General features: G+C 39.8%; 1 protein-coding gene across 1 annotated transcript in view; it reads right to left on the reverse strand.

The window, feature by feature from the left end:
- CLCA2 (chloride channel accessory 2) overlaps nucleotides 1-10,191 on the reverse strand; it is a 36,894-nt gene extending 26,703 nt beyond the window's left edge. The window contains exons 1-5 of the mRNA XM_039255746.1: nucleotides 9,950-10,191; nucleotides 8,945-9,082; nucleotides 5,642-5,792; nucleotides 2,471-2,579; nucleotides 1,250-1,409 (exon numbers count right to left, since the gene is read on the reverse strand). Of these exons, the coding sequence (XP_039111677.1) occupies nucleotides 1,250-1,409; nucleotides 2,471-2,579; nucleotides 5,642-5,792; nucleotides 8,945-9,082; nucleotides 9,950-10,135 (744 nt within the window). The 5' untranslated portion in view covers nucleotides 10,136-10,191. The remainder of the gene's footprint in view (nucleotides 1-1,249; nucleotides 1,410-2,470; nucleotides 2,580-5,641; nucleotides 5,793-8,944; nucleotides 9,083-9,949) is intronic.
- Nucleotides 10,192-24,794: the final 14,603 nt, after the last annotated feature.

Consider the following 24,794-nt stretch of genomic DNA (forward strand, 5'->3'; position numbering starts at 1 on the left):
TGTTATAATTTCTTTGTTTTTAATTCCTTTCTGTTTATTTCATGACTCTAAAACTTCTATGATTGGAAATTAATGATTGGGTCTTTCAAAGGTTTACAAAGATAATGTCTAGTCACAAACAGTGTGGATGAAATACATGGAATCAAGTTGGGTTCAGATATTAAGGCTATAAATTAAAAATATAATGGATCAGACAAGAAATATGAAAAATCACCTTAAAGTTACAGAAAGACTCCTAGCCTTGACTAAAACCAGACAGAAGAAGAAAAAGTTAGCTAAAGAAAAGAATATGCCAATCTACGGGACACTGGACAGCTGTGGAAACAGAAAACTTCACAGGGGCCCGTGCCCGTGTGCTCCCAGCACCGTGGAGGGGAGACGACACACAGACATGAGTTTCAGGTCTTTGTGAAGATGGATGAATATATCCAGTCATGAAGGCTGATGCCATCAAACCTCTGTACCACCAATCTCTCTCTTTTCTGATTCCGTTCTCTCAGAGAGGTTTCTAGTGAGAATTCGGCTATTTCATGCTGCTTCCTCTAGAGAAAAAATGAATTGGATAGAGGACGCAAGTATTGGATCCCCATGGCAGAGTACTATTTTTAAATAATAACTTAAACAATGGTGGTCTGGATTCATACACTAGTCTCCTGTCAGTGCATAATACTGACATGATAAGTTTCTGAACCTGTAAGACTAAGGGTTAGTTGACTTCTCTTGGTAGCACCTGGTTTTCCTTTTTAATTTCTTTTTTTTTAGATGTTTATTTATTTATTTTGAGAGAGAGAGTGCACATGAGTGGAGGAGGGGCAAAGAGGGAGGGAGTCCCTTTTAATTTCTATACTATGCAAAACAAGGCAAAGAGAATTAGGAAACAAAATAAAAGTGGTTTGCTACTTCATGTGAGAGAAATATAATTGCATGTTTTATTACTCTGACTCATACACCTTCCTGTGAAAGGGCCACCATATGAGCAGTTTATTTTGAGGTCTCCAGAGTTCCCTTATTAAATCACCTTCCCTAGAAAGCAAATAATCACTTTTCTAAAGGAATCTGTTTTTTGGTGATCATCTTTGAGGCCTCAGTGTTTTTGGTTTTCTCTGTGAAATAAAAACTAGATGAACCCTAAGGTCCTTAAAACGTAGTGAACTTTAATGTCTTTTTGTTTAAATACTTCAACCATTTCAGGCCATCTTGGGAAGAGATGAAATGCTGCAGGAGTTTTTCATTCCAAGGCCGTACTTACAGAAGATAAGCTTTGCATGAACATTATCGATGCAGTTGCATTTTGGGTGCTATTGTATATAAACATACATCCTTCTTTAAAAAGTTTACTAATAATACAGTTTTCCTGGGGGCAAGGGCCTTTTTCACACACAAAAATGCCTGTGATGTCTGATGAACACCTAAAAATAGAAAGAGAAAATGGTCTATTTTAGAAATACCTCTGTTTCTTCTTCATTGGTTCATATGATAATTTGTTGCAAGGCTTGTAGCTGGCAATAAGCTACACATAAAACATTTAGAAACTCCTCTGTTAAGGAAGTTCATTAACTTAGAAATATATTACATTTTATTTTAAAGCTTTGGATCTGCATAAGAAATTCTGTATTGGCAAAGGCTTTAACCAACTAAACAGGGTCAAAGGAAAAGATACCAGAAAATCAATGTGAACTTTTGGAGACCCACAATACAGCAAGAGCGATAGTATCCTGAATCATAGCATTTTTGAGCTCATTGCCATTGGACATCAGAGTAGAGGAGAGTGAAAATGGAATGATGATATTTAAAAGGATTCATTTCTAAATGAGCAATCTCAAATTCTACCGAAGGGAGTAAAAAACAATACAAACTTCTTGAGAGAAATATCTTCCAATTGATGATCAATTGATAATCGGTCAATATCTCCCAAAATTATAGCAGAGGGTACATTTTGACCCAGTAATTCTTGAAAGCTACTCAATAGATATATAGATCTGCCTGCATACATGAGAAATGATATATATACATAACATTATGACCTGCAGTACTGTTGGTAATAACAAAAATTTGGGAGCAACCCACTTGTCCAGCAATAGGAGACTGGTTGAAAAAATATAGTACTTCCATACAACAGAACACTAAGCACTTATTTTTAAGAAAAAAAAATGAAGAGGAATATATATTCATATTTACTTAGATTTGTTTAAAGAAATAAACCAGAAACTAATAAAAATGGTTACTGGAGGGGACGAGAGGGAACAGGGTAAAGACAATGGTGGTAACAAGATATCTTAGAGCGTAACTTTTTATATTGTTTTCATATCAGAACCACATAAATATTTACCAACTTTTAAAAAATGAAATAAAATTTAAAAATTAAAAATAAAAGGATCACTTTCTTGTCAGGTTTTAGCTGCCATTATCAGCTTCATTTTAGAGTCAAAAAAATAAACAATGAACATTAAACATGCAAAAAAGTACCAACCTTGTTACTTTAATTTGATTTTGCCCATTTATATAGAAAGGTTTCTCACTGTTGTATTCATCAAACACACCCCAACGGAGATGGGCCCATTCGTGGACAAACACTCTACCTGTGAAAGAGAGAGCTTTTTGTTTTGGGTTCCTAAAATCTCAGCAGTGGCTTTGCTAACTAGTGAACACGTAACATCACTTGACCATATGTATTTACTATGAAAGGTTGAAGTGTAATTGCCTCCCGCTTTTCTCTTCCTCACCTATTTCCATCTCCGATTTTACCCCTATCATAAGAGGGGCAGTCTGAAATTATGCTTAATCGTGTAGAGGCAAACCAGTGATTTACTTGGTGCACATCTATTTGAAATTTGTGATGAGTCCCACATTCTCTCATTTCCCCAGTGAAGCTGCCTAACATACTTCTATTTAGCTTTATACAGGCCTACATTTTCAGGATTTATGGGAAAGGGAAAGAAGCATATCTAATACAGTGGATTGAATGTTTCTGTCCCCCTAAAATTCATATGTTGAAATCCTACTGCCTCATGTGATGGTATTAGAAAGTGGGGCCTTTGGAAGGTGATTCGGTTGCCAGGGTGGAGCCATCATGAATGGGATTAGTGCCCTTTTAAAAGAGACCCCAGAGAGCTCCCTCCTCTTCTCACCATGTAAGGACACAGAGAGGAGACAGTTGTCTATGTACCAGGACGTGGGTACCAGACACCAAATCTGCCAGGGCCTCAATACTGAACTTCCCATTCTCCAGAACTGTGAGATATGTTTCTGTTGTGTAGAAGGCCCTCAGTCTGTGGTATTCTGTTATAGCAGCCCAAACAGACTAAGATACCAAACAAGCAAATAAAGATTTCCCATTCATTAGTCTGGGTTATCCAAGCATGCCTATTTTTTTTCTTGTAAGTTATCATCTAGAGAAGACATCTAGAGCAATGATTGAAACTCTGGGGCCAGGGAGGGACGAAGGAGTGAAAAAGATCATAAACCTCCTCTCCAGCTTGGATGGCCCTTTCTCTTGTATTTGATCTCGGATTCTCCATGTTTATATTTGTCTCCAGCTCTTGGCTCAGGGAAACCTCCATCAAATTCTTTATATCTTTATCTCCACTTATCTAAATTTTGCATTTCCTTCAGTGTTCCAGTCAAAACCACTCCCCAGTAGAAGCTTTCCAGATTAACTCCCCTCCCAAAGTCCACTTTTCTTTTATTCAGAATTCTGTTAAGTTCTGGGAACCCAGGAAGCGTTTACAGAGTTGACTGAAGCTGCAGCATATTGTGCAATTTCTGGACCGTGGGACAAAGGAAGGGAGGGGAACCATCTAAGCTAGTCTCTGCCTAGTCATGGAATTTAGAAGTCCTGGTGAAGTCATCAGCTATTTGTGCAGAGATTATCAGCACCTCATAGTTACCGGGGAAAGGACATTTTTATAAAGTGTTTTATAAAGTATATTTTATACAGTGTATCACTCTGGCTCTTGTTAGCTATACAGAGGATAATGAAATCTATGTAGATTTAAATGGGGGTAAGAGTGAAAACATAATTTGAAGGGCACTGCTGTATGTTAAAATCAAAAACAAAAAATTAAGGGGATAGTTAGCCCTTGACTTGCTGATCTGTTCACTGTGCAGTTTCTCCCTGAGATCTCAACCACTAAATGGCAGTCTCCAAGCCTATGGCACCTGACTTCTCTCCCAAACTCCAGCCATCTACACTCACCAGAGGTTGAGCCTATCAGGACAGTCCATTGCTCCCCACCATCAACTTCCTTGGATCCAGAGTTGTGGATTTCCCCATTAAACACGTCCCTTCTACTTCTGCCATAAACCTGGTGTGTTTCTTAATCCTGCTATACACCGCCCCCCACCCCCAACCCTGGTCTTTCACTCTGTAGCAGTCAGACCTCTATTTTTCTTTTTTTCCCTCTGGAATAGCTCCCATCACTTAGAGTTGTTAGGATTAAATAATATAACATTTGAAAAGCAAACAACACAGCACTCAGCACATAGAAAATTCTCATTGTTCTTTTTAAAAAATTTTTCATTTAAATCTGAGTTAGTTAACATATAGTGTAATAATGGTTTCTGGAGTAGAATTTAGTGATTCATCATTTACATATAACACCCAGTTCTCATCCCAATAAGTGCCTTCCTTAATGCATATGCACATATAGGCCCCCCCCCCCACAACACCCCTCCAGTAACCCTCAGTTTGTTCTCTGTATTTAAGAGTCTCTTATGGTTTGCCTCCCTCTCTTTTTTTTATGTTATTTTTCCTTCCCTTCCCCTATGTTCATCTGTTGTGTTTCTTAAATTCCACACGAGTGAAATAATATGATATTTATCTTTCTCTGACTTGTTTTGCTTAGCATAATACACATTCTAATTCCATCCACGTTGTTGCAGATGGCAAGATTGCATTCTTTTTGATTGCCAAGTAACATTCCATTATATATATCATTCTCAATATTCTTTCCTGTCCTCCTCTCACCGCCCCCATTCTTTTCAAGTCTTATTGCTTCATGCCTGGATTTCTAGTTATTCTCCTGATATTTGCTTTCCCTCTCACTGATTTGAGGGAGCCACATTATCCATACAGCAGGTTCATCTTATACAAACAGTTTTTTTAGTAATTTCGCTCCTGTGCTCTTAAAACTTCAGCAGTGACTTGCTAATTTGGGCATTTGAGGCTCCTCATCACCTATCCCCACATGCATTTCAGCATTTTCTTCCACTACTTCACTACCCACAGTTTCTGCACCATCAGTGCGACTACCGCTCCCATCTCTCAAATATGCTCTGGATTCTTCTGCTGCCACTGTTTTATTCATACTCTTTGCACTTTTCTCTCCCATCTTTCTATTTATCAACATGTTATGAACCTTGAAGACCCTCTCCACTGAGGCCTTTCCTGAGCACCCTTAGTGTAAAATATTCTCTCCTTTCACTAAATTCTCATAGCCCTCACTGTCTGGGCCACGAATCTGTGTCCAAGTTTTTCTGGCTCACCTTGTCTCTTGTCTTTTCATGGGCACATAGCCTATCTCCCCATACAAATGGTAAGTCCTTAGCAGGTTTCAGGCTCTCTGAGTTGCTTTTCAGTGTCAAGCACAAAATACTGTAAACAGTACTGCCCAATGCCTGTTTATGGATTGGTCACACTTACCTCGTGGTCCATAGCCAGCTGTTAAGTCATCATTTAGTAGAAAGTTAGATGTGAATTGAATGTATTTTCCCTCTTTTCCACACCCTCTGTATTGTAGTGTATATGGGTCATCTCCATGTGCCCCATACCAGTCAGTCACTATGACATTTGCCTAAATTAAAAGAAATGCTTTATAATACTCTGTATCCTAACAGTGATGTTGGTGACATAAACATATACATTTGTTAAAAACACTTTGAACTGTACTCCTAATACCTGTGCAATTTTACTTTTTGAATTATATTCCAATTTAAAAACAGATTTAGAAAATGGTATGTCTTATAGATGAAGTTTAAAATGCATGCACAACTAAATGTCAATAAAATTACTTGGCACTTTTAAAAACATCTATATTTTCAAAGCCTAGCACATTTTCATGGAGTTTTATTATTTCCATTTGACCTTCCCATTTTCCAGATTAAAATTTTCTTATTTATTTATTTATTATTATTTTTTTGATGTTTATTTATTATTGAGACAGAGAGAAACAGAGCATGAATGGGGGACGGGCAGAGAGAGAGGGAGACACAGAATCTGAAGCAGGCTCCAGGCTCTGAGCTAGCTGTCAGCACATATTCCGACGGGGGACTCGAACCCACGAACCATGAGATCATGACCTGAGCCAAAGTCGGACGTTTAACCGACTGAGCCACCCAGGGGACCCTCTCCAGATTAAAATTTTCTTAAAAGTCAACACTGTAAAATTCTGACATAAAACACTATAAAATGTAATAAAAAGTTGCACAAATGTTAAAAGCAACAAATGTCATTCAGAATTGTACTGTAAAGTGTTATAGCCTTTTGTGAACAGCTTTCTGTGAGTTATGTCATCAGCAGGAGACAATAAGACGCGGGTTTTTTTAAGCCTTTCCTTTTCATTCCCATTATCATTAGATCAGCAAAACAGTCACTGTAATGAGGTTGTATTTCATCTTGTACCCTGACCGTTTCCATTATTATTGCTAAAACACAGTAGTTTAAGTCCAAAACTAAAGTGAATGTCTATGCAAATAACCACCTAGAGAATATAATTTTATAGACAACATTGTTTCTTTTACTTTTAGGAAGAAAGATAACATGTTGTCTCAAGACTTATCCTTAGAGGTATGTGGTTAGCTTTTTTAAAGCTGATTTTAGAGATGTAGATCTAATATGATCCTATAAATATATATCACATTATCACTATATGTACCATATGTATAATGTTTTATGTGTGTGTGCATGCATAACACTCGGTAGAAGGTAATATTTTCATTTTTATTTTGCATTACTTCTACAGTGTTTGAGTTTTTTGCAATGAGCATGAATATTTTGATAATAATTAACATTTATTTTTAGGAAGATAAGAATTAAAGCCAGGGCCTTTGTAAGGCAGCACCTGCAAAAAGGGCTACAGATGTCATGCCATTATGCCCTTGGATATTTTTCATAAGGACAAAACCTCATTCCTATGTCTTGAAATTTTTCCTGAAGCTAAAAGGAAGGGGTGCTCTGCTGGGGATGGAATACTCAGAGGTTGTGTGTGGGGGTCCATTCTACTATAGACCATAGTAATAAGTTCTTACCTACTTTTTTCTAACCCTCCCTCCCCTCCCCTGCTTCCTATCTGCATTACACTGTGGATTCACAGGGACAGGCACTACTATGCTTGTCCTTGTGTCCTCTGTAGGGAGTAGCATGGCCCTGTATATAATAATCATTCACTGTTTGCTTAATTGACATTATGAGGCTAAAGGAATTGGTATCCAATAGACATATGAACAGCATTCAATGATTATCCTTTCCTTTAATATTTCACTCCAGTAATATTCTTTATTTCTTTATTTTAATTCTTTATTTTTAATTCTTTATTTCTCACACCTCCATTAGGATCGGGAGTATGACCTGGTTTTGATGTTAGTTGTCTCCAATGCTTCTTTGTTTCATGGAAGGTCAAATTGATTAATGCCATCTGTATAGATAGCTGGAGACAGCATAGGTTGGTGCAGAGAGCATGGGTTTGGGAAGCCAATAGACGTGGATCGAAATCATGCCTTTTTAATTTACTGTTTGACTTGGGATAAGATCCTTCCCTTATTGAGCCTCTGTTTCCTAACTTGTGATAATAATTTGGGATAGCAACTAATTTTGGGTGTGTGAGAACCAAACAATACATGCAGCATGCCTGGTGCTTAGTTAAAGCTTAAAAATCACTAGCTTTCTTTCCAATTTATCCCAGTTCCTCTCTTTCTCCTAGCTCCATGGCCAAGCAAATTGTCAAAAGCTTTCATCTAGCCATTAATTGAGTATCTGAAGAGCCTCTTTAACTTCTTCAGGACACCAACATGCTATCTAGATTGCTAGTCAATTACTGAGTGACTTCAGAGGAGAGCTGAGCATTAAAATAATCTTAGGAAATTTCATGCCAAATAACACAAATGAGAAAAAGGAGAAGCTAGACCACATGTCCCAGCCCTTCTGTCTGAGCTGTGGTTGCAGATCTGGAATCCACTCCATTGTTGAAGACCTGAGCTAAGTGCTCACTGTCTCTGTTCTTGCCCCTTTCTGGTGGCTGCCAGGGTTGCTCTTGACAGTAACTTCAGTCATTTGCCAAATGTATTTAACATTTATTCAGAGAATGCAGACATCATCATGGATGCCTGACTCTGATTGACAGCTTGTGAAAGTCCTTTGAAGGTTAAATTCTTTTTGGTTGGCAAAGAAAAGGTAGCCACTCCTCTCCCCCTACCCCTTCTGCCTTCCTCCTTATTACCATACTCCTTTACTCCTCAAAAAGTGTCCTGGACTTGGGCTCATGTGAAATTCTACTAATTTACACTCAGGCAGGAGAAGTCAGTCATATTTTTATGGCTTATGTTTCTGTCTGGACATGCATGTCTACTGCCCCTGACAGGATGGGAAAAGAAGGTAATCATAATTGGAACTGTTTCCTGCACAGTTCAGAGTCAGGAGGATAAAACCCACTTTTGGTCCTTAAGCAGAAATTTCAGAAAGGACCCTGTAAGTTACAAAGTAGAGACCTTCTGAGAAGCTACTTGGGCAATGGCATTTTGCTTATTTATTGTTCCATAATTTGCACTTGTTTATTATATTTCCATGTATCTTGTGAATAACAATCTTCCTAATAATATTATTTGTATATTAACATTAGTTATTTGTTTTTGCTTAAGCTCTCACTTTAAAAATTTGAACACCATGTATATTAGTTGTTGGTTTTTTTTTTTTTGCGAGTTAAGCTTATTTAAGAAAACCCTGAATTCTTACCTTTTCATATAATTCTTGTTTTACTTTGCTGTAATTATTAGATTTCCATGTGGCAGGTATTAAAATCTTTATATTTCTGAAAAACACTCTTCTCTTGGTAGCATTGAATAGATAAAAAGAAGCTTCAGTTATCATTTCCTATAACCAAAGAAAAGAAAAGCTTATCTCGGCTCATGTCAATCTTTTATGTTTTGGTTTCCTGATTATACTTGAGTAAGTAGCAGTGAAGGATAATGAAAAGATTTTAAAGGAGCCCATTTCTTTTAGAGACAGCCTTTAGACTTTGGGAAAACCTTCAGAGCAAAATAAATAAATCTCAAATAGTTAACTGGAAGAGATTTTTAGGACACTAATAGTGAGTCTGGGCTTGCCTATATAATTTTCCCCAGTTTTGTGAAAGGCTTTTAAGCTTCTACCAGACAGATCCCTTTCATGTCACTCCTGTGAGCATGTTCAAGACCACACCTTATGATGATACCAATTTCTCTTAAGCAATACCAATGGAAGCTCTTAAGTAATGGAGTTATGACCCTTCTGCACCACATTAAGGTGAACATAGTCAATTACTTTAGAGAACATTCAGGTGAAAAGATTTTGCTCTCAAATTCCCTTTCTGTCGGAGAATTCTGTCTCAGGATGAAATCTGACTATTTGATTTTAATATAAGCAGAATCATGCTTATTCATTGGTGAAACATTTGGTCTTTGTTACCACAATGGGTTATTTTTTAAACTGCTATCCCAAACATAGTTGTGTTAGGACAACAAAAAAGCTAAAATTAGTAGTAATCAACAAGAACAAATCAAAAACGGCGAGATCAACACTGAGCCGAGACTGTACAGAATTAGATGAACAAACTGGTTTGGCCATAATTATAATTTTGGGTACTTAAAAGATATGCTGGTCTCTTTACTACTCAAATACAAATCAGGGGAGGTTGTTGGCTTTTTAAACAAGGCTACAGTCCTGTTCTAAGAGGATAATTAGAACACGCTTGCCACTCACCTTAATGTTTGGGATGAGGTTCTGATCCTCGGATACCTGAGGATTGATTGCAACGAGTAATCCATCATACCCATTGTCTTGAAGCTGTACTCCGGCTCCTGGGAATAAGAGCTCTGGAATTAGGGCTACCAGGAGAGTCACAAACTTCAGGCTGCAAACAGGACCCACATTGTCCCGATGCGTCATGTTGGAGAGAAGTGTCCAGTTTACTTACACGAGTCCTCCTGGGTTCATTGCACCAGGTTGTCAGTGGGGAAGCAGATAGTTTCTTCCTGAACTTGGAAGGTCCTAGAACTTGCAATAAAGGAGGTGTGTTTTTTGCAAAACCTGGGTGGATCTCTCTGAAACCTGCCTCTGCATGTCTTTTTTCTACAGGCAAAGCCACACTTGCCTGTTCTGTGGCTGAGCTTCCTTTTGAATCATGGTTGGGCAAGAAATTATTCCTTATTCATTGTAGATCTCAGGAGGAAGAGGGAAACAGTACAAAAGGAGCTTGAAAGAGGGAGGCCTGGTTGGGCTGAAAATCAGAGAATTTGGATTGTTCAATCCACTTTCAGCAGAAACACAGAAATCCGTCATTTCTCCTCATCCTTGACAATCCCCTCTGTCAGTACAACAACTTTTCTACTGCACTCAAGCCATTTTTTGTTTGTTGTAACATTCCCTTGTCTGCTTATTTTGAATATTTAGAAATTCATCCTTTAGCCCGGTCCCTGGGGCCCTTGGAACAGGTCGTCCGGGCAAGCTCTCAGCTGATGACTGAGGGTAAGGTATCACATATCCCCCAGGGAGGGCCAAGTGCCAGGAGCTTGGATGCCTGTGTGGGCCACAGAGCCCTTTCCCTTGGCCCTTGCTGCCTTTTCTCTCTGGACCAGGCAAAAGAATAAATTTTTCCTTCAGCAACTCTCTTCTGAGGGCAAGGGTGTGCTTCAGTCTAACCTTCCATTTTTCAAGGACCTATCACCGCATCTGCACGTAGCAAGCATCACACCTATTTTGCGAGTGATTAATAAATAGTACTTGATAACTACCAAATAATGCTTTAGAGTTTATAAATGGGCCCATTTAAATGTCAATTCCCTTATGCAAGCATAATTTTGACTTTTTTTTAGCGAAGACACTGAATCTCAGAAGGATTGAAAATTAGCCAGTAGGGGAAGGAACTAACTTTTATTGTGTGATGGATTTTACCATGCCTATTTTATGGGTGACAAAACTAAAGCTCAGAAAATCTAAGTAACTTGTTCACGGTTGTACGAGCATTGTCATAGTGCTAGAATGAAACCGACTGGGTCCAAATGTTTTTCACTATATTACTTTCCTTGCATTCTCAAGGAAATGGAAATACAGTGATCAGAGCTGTGACATTAAGGGATATTAAAGGAAAATCTTCTCTTGCTGTCCCTCTATTTGGAACCTCTTGTCTCCAGTCCTGGCCTGGAAGCCTGAGTTGAGCTTCCTAACTAAGTCCAATTCCTTCTTTTGTGCTTTCACAGCATCAGATGCCTCTCCTTTGAGGTGTGATCATAGTTACAAGTGTCACATTCATTCTGTGTAATTTGTGTAGTTGTCTGCTTTCCATGAAGGGCATATGAGAGAAGGCTTCCTGCCCTGTCTGTTTTTATCACTACCTCTTTAGCACTCAGCTCAATAAACTCTCAATAAGTATGTGTTGAATGAAAGAATGAATGGAGTCAGGAGAAGAAAATAAAAGCTTGATTACAAAAGAGCCCTGGATGATAGTGTGGAAATGCTACTCCCCACCCCGACTTTAAAAGAAGCAGGTTCTTCTTCTAGAAAACTTCTCTGAAACAGTTTTCCTCTTGCTCCCTCTTGTCAGAAGGGACTGGGGTATTGGTGCTCCCTGGAGGATGTAGGAGAATGGAATGTCCCTGGTGACCACATGGCTGCCACAGTGGCTCACTCAGAGGTCGGCTTAGCTGTCTTGTCTTCCCAGGCTGATGCCCAGCTGTGGATTTTTCCTCACATGCTCACTGCATTACAGAGTGGAAGCCCAGAGGTGTGGTGACTCTGAGGCTTTGCCTGTAAATGTGACTCATTGATGAGCAGTGAACTTTATTTTCAACTTTTCTTGGCAGTTTATTTTCTTGTGCCAATCTCTTGTGCTGAAATTACTGGCATCAGTAAAACAACATGCTTGGGGTGCCTGGGTGGCTCAGTTGGTTAAGCGTCTGACTTCGGTTTAGGTCATAATCTCTAGGGCCGAGTTCGAGCCCCATATCGGGTTCTGTGCTGACAGCTCAGAGCCTGGAGCCTGCTAAGGATTCTGTCTTCCTCTCTCTCTGCCCCTCTCCCACTCATGCTCGCTCTCTCGCTTGCTCTCTCTCTCTCTGTCTCTCTCTTAAAAATAAGTAACTATTTAAAAAACCCAATATGCTCAAAAATTAAAATCATAAGCCTTTCTGAAAGTAGCTTTTTCCACCAACCATCAGAGAAGAGTTTCTTCTCGCCTCTGTGCACACTTGTGTCAATTGTTCTCTGGCTGAGGGGGCCAGTGAGGGCTGTCTCTCCATTTGCTCTTAACAACAGTCACAAAGGATGCTTAGCATGTGAGGTGGAATGCTGCCTAGTGACTGCAGGTAACTTTATAAAGAACAGCCATATGTGAACAATCTTGTTCAACTTCACCTGAACAAGTACACTCAGGCTTTGCTCTTCCTAGGCTGAGGGCCTAGATATGACATCCATTCTTGTCTACCTGTTTTTGCTCCATTGGTTTTAGAACCTGATTACCAGGTCTGGCCACTCAACTGACATCCACTTTCATCATCTGTCCCTACAAGATTCCTGGTCACCGACCCGTTCTCTGACCATGTCTGGAGTGTCACATTCACTCTTGAAAGCCTTTTACCCCCGATTCTGTTCCATCGTACCCTCGACGCCTTTTTGCTGTCAGAAACTAGGCGTGGGCCCAGACCAGCTAAAGATTTATTCTTACCACCTTCTGCTCTGACCAGGTGGACCTGACAGGAAACAAAAGTAAAAAGTTCTTAAAAACTGACTTCTAAACATCTTAAATGTCATTCCTGAGCAGACTGTCCACTTCTGATAAAGTGTGACTTTGTCAGCAACAAAAAACCGCACAATTTATCCTTGCATTCAAAAACTAGTCACTGTTCATGTCTATAGATATTATGATATCTGAAAAATGAAATATGCCTAAAGTGAAGAAACGTGGGAATACAGTGTTCAGACATTTATTTCAGGTTATAAATAAATTCTAAGAATCTGCTCTGCTTTTATCTGCTTTCAAGAAAATAAGAATTATTCACTTTCAGTAACTGAATAGTCGAAAGCACATCTTTGTTCATTGTCTGAATTTGCAGTTCATCCTGGCCCCGGAAGGCCTCTCTATCCATTTTCATGGAGTCTGCAGGTAGAGACTCACAGTCAAAGGACGTAAAACATGCCATTGGTGTCAGAGAAGTCAGGAGATCTGGCATCGTGAGGAGCCCGAGGAAGTTTTTGATTATTTCCTCTCAGGCTTTTGTTTCAACTCTTTAGCCATTCCATTTAAAGCAGGAAAGTTCCCTATGTAGCAGGGCTACAAAGCTTATGGACCACTCTGCTTTTGCAACATTTATGCAATAAATCAAAAAAGAAGTGAGACAAATTGTAGAGTAAGAATTTGAATAAAACAGTTTGCCAGCAACTCAGATGGCACATCTCATCCTTCCCTTAGCCCATTTTCTTCAAACTTAGACTCATCTTCAAGGAAAGGAGTGAAGTGGATGGTGCAGATAGGGTATGGGAAGTTATTTGTGTTTTGGTAAGTTACCACCATGACAGAGCATGAAACTCTTATATTTTTACTTGTTTTAATTCTCCCTATGTTGTCTTTCACCCCCAGAATTTTGCTATTAAGCCCCCTCCTCAACCTCACTGTGCCGAGAACTCTGCATGAAAAAAAACCACCCCTAAAATTTTCCAAAATGAATGGAAAACAAGAACTACTTTTAATGATAACTCAATAAAAAAAAAAAACATGGGGAAAAGGGTATGGAATATTTCCAATTTGCAAAACATGTATAAAAGTGCCTTATATAAAACACTCATGTATATTATGTACCAGTTAGTATATGGCATCATGTGGATAAGATATTATCATCATTATTATCATTATTGTCCAGGGAAGAATACAAAGAGAAAGCAGACATGCAGTGGAAAGTTTTCAAAGAGATGAAACATAACCAGGGAGACTCAGAGAACAGTAAATGAAATGAGAAGCACAAACACTACATAGTTCTTCCCTAGCCTCCCTCCTGTTTTCTTTCTGCTCTGATTCTGTCCATCTGTGAAACTCCAAGGCCCTGCCACATTCCCCTACTGCCCTCAGTCCCACCGCAGGGCAGCGCATCCTTCGGTTTTCCTTCCTCTTGTGCTGTTTCTAATAACTCCATTTCACCCCACCAGCCCTGAAAAGAACAGGAGCGGCTCCATCCCACTGAAAGATCTGGCAATTGGGGGAGTAGGGCTCCCCCTTCTGTTCTCAGGGGGCAGGTACCTGAGGCTCTGAATCTCCAGACAAAACTCTCAGCAAACAGAATCGACCAGTACAGACCTCCCTCCCAGAGTACACCAAAAGCTACTTAGAGTGGAACTTTTCAAACTTGAATGTACCTAATAATCACCTGTTCAAATTTGATTCTGACTCTGTCGGTACTCTGTAGGTCAAGGTGAGGCCAACATTCTGCATGTGTACCCACCTCCCAGGTGATGCTGAGGCCACTGGTCCTTGGGCCATACCTGGAGTAGCTGGCTTCCGAAGAGCTCTTGGGGAATACCCAGGGATTTGCTGTGTGATTGTAGCTCTTACAGGGCAACGACGCAGTCTATGTAGTCTTTATGCATATGTTTTACCTTCTTATGGGAAAGGTCTGTGCTTTCTTCAGACCTCAGGAGAAAAACATTGCATTAATTATGCATTTTTAATGGTGACATCATTGTTTATTCTTTTTTAAAAATAGTTTATTGTCAAGTTGGTTTCCATATAACACACAGTGCTCATCTCAACAAGTGCCCTCCTCCGTGCCCATCACCCCCCCTTCCCCTATTCCGTACCCCCATCAGCCCTCAGTTTGTTCTCAGCATTCAAGAGTCTCTCATGGTTTGCCTCCCTCCCTCTCCCCAACTATTTTTCCCTTTCTTCTCTCCCATGGTCCTTCGTTAAGTTCCTCCTAAACCACCTATACATGCAAACATATGGTATCTGTCCTTCTCTGCCTGGCTTATTTCGCTCAGCATAACACCCTCAAGTTCCATCCACATTGCTACACATGGCCAGATTTCATTCTTTCTCATTGCCATATAATATTCCATTGTATAGATAAACCACATCTTCTTGATCCATTTGTCCGTTGATGGACACTTAGGCTCTTTCCATGTTTTGGCTATTGTTGAAAGTGTTGCTTTGAACATTGGGGTACATGTGCCCCTATGCATCAGCATTCTTGTATCCCTTGGGTAAATTCCTAGCAGTGCTATTGCTGGGTCCTAGGGGAGTTCTATTGTTAATTTTTTGAGGAACCTCCACACTATTTTCCGGAGGGGCTGTGCCAGTTTACATTCCCACCAACAGTGTAGGAGGGTGCCCGTTTCTCCACATCCTCGCCAGCATCTAGAGTTCTCTGATTTGCTCATTTTAGCCACTCTGACTGGTGTGAGGTGGTATCTCAGTGTGGTTTTGATTTGTATTTCCCTGATGATGAGGGATGCTGAGCATGGTTTCATGTGTCTGTTGGCCATCTGGATGTTCTCTTTGGAGAAGTGTCTGTTCACGTCTTCTGCCCATTTCTTCACTGGATTATTTGTTTTTCAGGTGTGGAGTTTGGTGAGTTCCTTATAGATTTTGGATGCTAGCCCTTTATCTGTTATGTGTTTATTCTTTGTAAAGAAACAGTTTACAGAGTTAAAATTTAAAAATAAACAAACAACACAGAATTTAGATTCTTGAAAGTCACAATCACCTTTCTATGATTAGAGCCCTTTCCTCAAAATTTAATCTGTTTTCTTATTGATCATTATGTGAACCATGATAAGATTGTTTGAATGATCTCCAAAATGTAGCGTCAAACAAGTAATTGCCTAGGATGTACCATATTTCATCAGGGACTGCTTCCTGAACTGTTATTTCTCCTACCTCAGTCAGTTATTCGTTCAAAAATAAAATTGCATCAAACACACCTCAATAAAGGTGTTAAAAACATAAAACTGTTTTTAGATGCCAGGCACTGTTCTAAGTGCTGGATGTGAGTGAACAGGATAGAGTTTACATTCTGTCCTAATGGGAAAGGGAGTGAGACAACACACAAACGCGATGAGATATCTAGTGAAAGTGTTATGGAAAGCAAGAAATGAAGTAAGGGGAGGAAAGAAATGAGAGGGCAGACGTTGAAGTCTGCTGTTTTGTATCAGGTGGTGGGGGGAGGCCTCACAGATCTGATTATCCGGAGTGAAGAAGGAAACATGCAAACATCTGAGTGAGAAGTACTGCAGGCAGAGAAAAGGTCAAGTGAGAAGCCCCTGAGGCTGGAGGCTGCCTGGAGTGGAGCGGGCACAAGAGACCAGTGAGCGAGGCCATGAATGGGGCTCTGGGCCTGGAGGGGCTGTGACACGGAGGCCGTGTCCAGTGCACACACCACATAGGCTGGTAGCTCATGGGAAAGACGAGTTTACCGGTGAAATGGGCCATCACTGGTGGAGGTGGATGAGTGACACAATCCGACTTCCAGGTTTCCTTTCTGTGAAGAGGCCAAGGGTGGTAGCAGGGGCCGGTGACAGTCTTGGTTGTCTCTAGCCTTCCTTCAGCTTTCTAGGACTTTCCTTTCTTCTCTCCAGGTAATTTTTTTTTTTCTTCTGTTAAGGTAAAATAAAAGTCCTGTGGCTTGTAGGCTTAATAAGAGAGGAATCAAAGAATACTTTGCCCAGAAATCCCTCACATAATGCTGACTACAGAAGAGATAAAATGAGATGCAATGACATGAAAATGATGTGAGGTTGTCTATAGTAGAATGACATCTATAGTTGATGCTTTGTCCAAAGGTGCTTGGTAAGTGGTAGATATAGTTATTATTAATTTAATTATCTGTTGTTGTCAGCTGGGGTCCCCTTGTCCCTCAGAAACTTATGTATAATTGGTCTTTATCTGTGTCAATTTCATGACCTGGAGAAAACAGGTCCCCCTCCTAGATTTCCACAACTACTTGCACACTTGATTTCTTAAAATTCCTGTTTCCTGGAGCCACAGGGGCTGTCCCTGTTCTTTGCTACTTTGTTCCAAATATAACGTTTGGAGTTTTCCAAAGAAACATGTACATAGGTTGTTTGTGACCAATTTAGACTTTATTAAAGAGTTCATAGGTGGAGCTAGAATAGTATTTATTTCACAGACAAATAAAGCATTTCCCAATCACTGAGGGCATCAGCATGTAAGGACACAAGTCTAAACGTCTAAACCAAACTGACTCCATGACAGGCTTTAAGTTTCCCCTCTAAACTAGAAGGCCTAAGTTTCAGCTTTCCCAAAACTATCAGGCAGTTACACATTGCCCAAGGCAGGAGAAACCACCCTTGCAACACCCAATCAGGAAAGTCCAGCGACCACCCTCCACGTTACTAAGGGAGAGGCCTGGAGATAGAGACTATAGATAGGACCCGGTTACCTAATGTTAAAGTTAACCTGTTAGTCGCCAAACAAGACCCTAGGCTCGCTCTGTGATTGGTTGAATTTAAAGGTACTCTAAATGTTGTAATTGGATCCCGCCAAAAGTAACGAATACTCTAGACAATGTGTATGGTCAAACCCGCTGTCAATGATGTTGAATTATTATGATTGGATCACTGTTCCCATGTCACAACTTCTGTAACTCCCCCGTCACAAACCCCATAAAAACCCTCCTCTGCCCTTGTTAGAGGCTCTCAGCACGGATCCGCGGTGCTGGTGAAGTCTGTGAGCCTGAGCTCGAGCCCGTAATAAAGCCCTTTGCCTTTGCATGTGTGACTCAGTCTCGCTGGTGGTCTCTGGTCGGTGAGGATACTGCGATCTGGGTATAACAAGCATTCCTTAATTTTCCATAAATGTGGAGCGCTCTTGGCCCCCATTTGCCTCAGTGTCTTTCTATCCTGAGGGATCTAAACTCTCCTCCTTTTCCTGTTTTCCTTACTTTCAACAGCAAAAGCAAACAACTAGCTAACCACCACCAACAAAAGCCCTGCCTGGCCTCATACAGAGCCAACGCCCTACTCCTTAGAGTCCTTAGCACCACTCAGAAACCAGGCAGCCTAGGAAGATTAGAAGGGATTGCCTTCAACCTCAGCAGGTTATCGAGTGTTCTCCCCAGGAGGGATTCTAGCCAATGAGGGGTTTCAAAGACTCTTTTGGCTTAGTCACTAATCTTCCTGAATGGCTTCAAGAGCTGCTTCAACACCTTTCTATTTCTTCTCCTCTAAATTGGAAGTTAAAATTTTTATTCTTCCACCATTCTTTTTCTTGTGATATGTCATTTCTGTTCCCTAAAGTTGCCATTTTCCCTTTAACTATCTGGGCATAGGTAAGGTCTCTGAGTTCTTCCCTGATCTGCAGTACCTAGCACCCTGCCTAGATCCCAGTTTTCCTGAATAACCTCCACATTTGGCTGCGGCTTGCTTGAAAATTCCAATAAACACTCTGCTTAAACTGAGACCATCTTTGGTTTCCTTTCTTTTTGGTTACTACTCACCAATTCATTTGTGTCTCCCATAATGACTACTTTCTCTTCTGTCTTTTTCTATTCTCCTACCAAAACAATAGGGACCAACTTAAAGAAATGATTAGTACAGTATATGTCTTTCACTACATAGCTGTATTTATTTTTTTGTCTATTAGAAAGTAATGGGATTGTTTTTGGATTAAGGTCTCTTTAAAGTCATGTAACTAGAAAAAATGAAAACTCTATCAGTTCCTTTAATATAATTGGTTACTAGAAATGCAGTCATCTTACAAACTAAAAGTGTACAATGGATAATACATTTTAGCTAAGATCAGATGTTCACAATATAAAAATTTTAAGAGTATTTTATTTTAAATTTAAATCCAAGTTAGTTACAATATAGTGTAATAATGATTTCAGGAAAAGTATTTAGTGATTTATCACTTACATATAGCACCCAATGCTCATCCCAACAAGTGTCCTCCTTAATGCCACTTGTACATTTAGCCCAACACCCTTCCCGTAACCGTCAGTTTGTTCTTTGTATTTAAGAGTCTCTTATGGTTTGTCTCCCGCTCTGTTTTTTGTTATTTTGCTTCCTTTCCCTTATATTCATATGTTTTGTATATTAAATTCCACAGATGAGTGAAATCATATATTTGTCTTATTTCACCTAGCAAAATATACTCTAGTTCCATTCACATTGTTGCAAATGGCAATATTTCATTCTTTTTGATCACTGAGTAATATTCCATTGTGTGCGTGTGTGTGTGTGTGTGTGTGTGTGTGTGTGTATATACACATCTTCTTTTTCTATTCATCAGTTGATGGACCTTTGGGCTCTTTCCATACTTCGGCTATTATGGATAGTGCTGCTATAAACATTGGGGTGTGTGTACCCTTTTGAAACAGCACACCTGTATCCCTTGGGCAAATACCTAGTAGTGCAATTACTAGGTCATAGGATAGTTCTATTTTTAATTTTTTGAGGAAACTATGTACTGTTTTCAAGAGTGGCTGCACCAGTTTACATTCCTACCAGCAGTGCAAAAGGGTTCCTCTTTTTCTGCGTCCTCACCAACACCTGTTGTTGCCTGAGTTGTTAAATTTTAGCCACTCTGACAGGTGTGAGGTGGTATCTCATTGTGGTTTTGATTTGTATTTCCCTGATGATGAGTAATGAGCATTTTTTTTTTTCATGTGTCTGTTAGCCATCTGGATGTCTTCTTTGGAAAAGTGTCTGTTCATATCTTTTGTCCATTTCTTCACTGGATTATTTCTCTCATGGGTGTTAAGTTTGATATGTTCTCTATAAAACATCCTTCTATTTTTTTTTTAAATGTTTTATTTATTTCTAGGAGAGAGAGAGAGAGAGAGACAGCGTGAGCAGAGGAGGGTCAGAGAGAGAGGGAGTCACAGACTGAAACAGGCTCCAGGCTCTGAGCTGGCAGTCAGCACAGAGCCCGACGCGGGGCTCAAACCCACGAACCGCGAGATCATGACCCGAGAGAAAGTCGGACGCTTAACCAACTACGCCACCCGGGTGCCCCAACATCCTTCTATTTTGAATGACAGCCTTGCTGGATGAAGAATTTTGTGGGCATATTTTTCTGATTCAGCATGTTGAATATATGCTGCCACTCCTTTCTGGCTTGCCAAGTTTCTGTGGATAGGTCTACTGTGAATCTGGCCTGTCATCTCTTAGAGGTTAAGGACTTTTTTCCCTCTGGCTGCTTTCATAATTTTTTCCTTGTCTGTATATTTTGTGAATTTGACTATGATATGCCTTGGTGATGGTTGGTTTTTGTTGAATCTAATGGGAGCTTTCTCTGCTTCTTGGATTTTTATGTCTGTGTCTTTCCCCAGATTAGGAAAGCTTTCTGCTATAATTTGCTCACATAAACCTTTTGTCCTTTTTCTCTTTCTTCGTCTTCTGGGACTCCTATGATTTGGATGTTATTCCTTTTTTATAAGTCACTGAGTTCTTTAAGTCTTGTATTGTGCTCTTTTGACTTAGTTTCCCTCTTTTTTTCTGCTTTATTAATCTCCATAATTTTGTCTTCTATATCGCTGATTGGCTGCTCTGCTTTATCCTTCCTTGCTATCAAGGGATCCATTTGAGATTGCATCTTGGTGATTGCATTTTTAACTTTGTCCTGACTAGATTTTACTTTTATCTCCACAGAAAAGGATTCTATGCTTTTTTCAACCCCAGCTAGTTTTCTTATTATCGTAGTTCTAAATTCTAGTTCAGACATCTTGCTTATATCTGTATCAATTAAGCCCTGGCTGTCATTTCTTCCTGTTCTCTACTTTAGGGTGAATTCCTTCATTTTGTCATTTTGGAGGAAAAAAATTAACAAAATTAAAAAATTGAAATTAAAAAATTAAAACAAAAAATCAAATAAAGGAAGCTAGATTCTAGGAATGTTTTGGTCTACTTGTTGAAAAACTTGATAGAATGGAGAAAAAAGCGAAAGAAAAGAAAAAAAGAAAGAAAATGTTCAAAAATTTAAAAATAATAAAATAGAATAAAATGGAATAAGGAAAATTAAATAGAATAAAAAATTGAAAAATAAAAAATAAGGTAATAAAAATTAAAATTAAAATAAAAAAAGAAAAAGAAAATTTTCTCTTTCTGTATCCAAGAAAGGAAAAAAAAATTTTTTAAACAAAAATAGAAGCAAAAACAAAAAAGACTAATAAATGAACCAGCAAACTGAATAAAAACCAAATGAAGTTACGTCCAGTTTCCCCTAGAACTGAAACTATGGAGCCCTCGATAGTCCATACACTAAATAGGTTGAAGGGACTTGTGCTGGTCTTCTAGGGGATGTGCTTGGAGGGCACTGTTGGGTGGGGCTTGGTGTAATGGCTCCATTCTCCATCATGGGGCTCTGCTTAGCTTACTAGGGTGAATCAGTGTGGCATTCATTTGCATGTGTGAGAGAGGTGGAAATGGCTTCACCTAGCTCCCTAGTCTCTAGCACAGGAACTTTGCACTCTCACAGACTCACAATCAAGCAGCCCTCCTTTGTCTCATGCCTTCATACACTCCTGGCCTCTACCTTGTTCATGTCTAAGCCATCCACCTACCAGGAGCCACCTCCCTCCAGAGTTTTATTCCAGATGAGGTTTGATTCAAAATCCTGCACTTCAGAGATGCCTGTGGTTGGACCAGCCTCGACTCTCTAGGGGAGGTCTCACTGAGCAATGTCCAGGCACTAGCTTGCCCCAGAAAATGCCTGTGCAATCATGCAGTGGCAGAGGATCAGAGATTATGACAAATCACAACACAGCCAGTGCCAGGTTTCACTGCACTCTGATGTCTTTGTCCTAATGTCACCAAATGTAGCTGCTCTCCACAGGCAAAGGTCCCTGTGGGGAGATTGTGTGGCCTCTACAAATGCTCTCCAAGTACAGGAATCACTTCTCCCCATGTGGCACATGGACCCCTGCTGCCTGCTCCTAGGGATTCACCCTACTTCTTCAGAGCACTGCTGGGCAGAGCTCTAGAATTTCAGACTCTGCACTCCACTTGTTTATCGAATCCAGGCAGTATTGAAACTCTCCTTTCCTCCCATCAATGGTTTTGAGGAACAGATTTCTTGTTAGTCCCCTTGCACATTTTCACTCCAACTACTTTTAGAAGAGTGTTTTTCCTGCAGTCTCCAGATGTGTAGCAATCTTCCCCTTTCTCAGTCTTCTAGCCTCAAAAACAGCTCCTGGCCCTCTGTGGCTTTTCTCTCCCCCAGTTCACCTCTCTCCACACTATGTACCTGCCAGGCTGTGTGGCTCAAGTTATGCAGATTGTTGTGCTTATCCTCAGATCAGTGTTCTAGGTGTAAAAAATGGTTTGGTGCTGATCTAGCTGCATTTCAGGGATAAGACAAACTTAGGGTCTCTATGCTGCTCTGCCATCTTCACTCCCTCTCCCCAAAAGTAATTTTTTTTAATTTTTTAAATGTTTTTTATTTATTTATGAGAGAGTGAGAGAGACAGTGTGAGCAGGGGAGGGCCAGAGACAGAGGGAGATACAGAATCTGAAACAGGCTCCAGGCTCTGAGCTGGCTGTCAGCACAGAGTCTGACATGGGGCTCGAACCCACGAACCGTGAGATCACGACCTGAGCCGAAGTCAGATGCTCAACCAACTGAGCCACCCAGGTCGCCCCCAAAGAGTATTTTAAAAACAATGGTTGTGAGCAAGTGACATATTTTTTAAAGGAAACTTTTGGGAAACATTTGGTCTTTTTCAAAGAAGAATAAAATAATTTTTTTAGTGTCATAATTTATCCTAAATGTCATTATATCATATCCCTGTTCTAACTCTGCTTGGATGAGTTATCATAATATAGATAATAGCAATGAGTCATGCTTTGTAAATTACTTACTAAGCAGGGGATAAAGCCAATATAGTAAAATTCCAGAGTCTAAGAATATGCTAAAAATTTCTGCCACTTCTGTTTTCAATTATATAAATTTTTATTGGCATTCAGCTTTAATCCTGTTTGCAATGATCATGTAGAAATAGCAATTAAATGGTTAAGATTTTGGCTTTGACAGTAGACTAACCTGATTGAAATTCCAGCTCTGCCTTTTACTGACTGTGTGGTGTTAGGTATGTTATCCAATATCTCCATGCCTCACTTTCTACATTTGTAAAATTGTTGTAAAATTTAAATAGTACGTGTAGTGGGGTGCTTGAGTGGCTTAGTTGGTTAACCATACGATTTCAGCTCAGGTCATAATCTTGCAGTTCATGAATTTGAGACGCATGTCAGGCTCTGTGCTAACAGCTTGGAGCCTGGAGTCGGCTTTGTATTCTGTGTCTCCCTCTTTCTCTGCCCCTCCCACACTTGTGCTCTATTTCTCTCTCTCTCAAAAATAAATAAACAGTTAAAAAGTTAAAAATAGGACATATAGTGATTAAAACTGTATTTAGGCCACAATAAAAGTTTAATAAATATTAATCCAGGGGCACCTGAGTGGTTCAGTTGGTTAAGCCTCTACTCTTGATTTAGGTTTAGGTCATGATCTCACTGTTCATGGGATAGAGCCCTGTGTGTGGCTCTGTGTTGACAGTACAAAGCCTGCTTGGGATTTGGGATTCTCTCTCTCTCTCTGTTTCTCTCACTCCCTCTCTCTCTGCCCCTTCCCTGCTCTCTCTCTCAAAATAAACAAATAAACTTAAAAAATAAATATTAATCTATATTAATTTATGGCATTTCTCTGGTGTGTGTGGCACCTGCCTAGGCAACATTAGTTGCCTGGACGATAGCTTGCCTCTTTCACTTTCTTGCTGGCCGAAGCTGTCTTCCATGATGGAGGTCAAACATGTCTGATGCTCATTTTCACAACCCTCCCTCATATTGGCACACAAGTCTGTGACCTGACTCAAGCCAATAATCTAAGGATTAGTTTGCTAGCAGGAGGGAGGTGGAGGAGAAGGAGATGGTGATGTTGAGATCATTTATAGATGATATTTTCTTCCCTGAAATACATGAAAAATGTCTGGGAAAATCCCACCTTTCTTTCCAACATGGGTGCCAGAAGCTGAGGGAGACTCTGTGGCCCTTAGGTGGAAGGTGAAGAGGGCAGCCATAAAGTGAAGGATAGTAAAGATGAAAGGTAGAAAGAGCCTGTGTCCTTGATGACTCTGGTGACAGCTGTGCCAATCTGGAGAGGGCCTAACTCCAGACATCTTACCGTGTGAGGTAATGAATGCTCCGATTCTTTGAGCCAACTTAGTCAGTATTCTGTTACTTCCAACCCAAACTGTTACTACTGATAAAGGCACTTCAAAAAATAGCATTGATATTTCTAAAACATGCCAATCAGTATTTGGAATCATGTACATAATGGTTTAATGTGTGGACTATAATAATATTTTGGTAAAAAATTAATAGTATTTTCATCTCCTAGGTAGAATTTTGACCAAGCACTTTTCTCTTCCATACAAAAGTATCATGCTGAACTTCAATAAACTAGGGGGAAAAGACCTATTGACAAAAGCCCATCCAAAATAAATAGGCCTAAAAGAAAATTATCTTTTAAAAATCAAACAACAAGGCTAATCCTTCAGCTTAAGTTTTTCTTAAAATGTATACTAGACCAAATGTTCTAACTATGCCAATT

This window comes from Hyaena hyaena, unplaced genomic scaffold (assembly GCF_003009895.1).
Source record: "Hyaena hyaena isolate Hyena2069 unplaced genomic scaffold, ASM300989v1 scaffold_544, whole genome shotgun sequence".
NCBI lineage: Eukaryota > Metazoa > Chordata > Mammalia > Carnivora > Hyaenidae > Hyaena > Hyaena hyaena.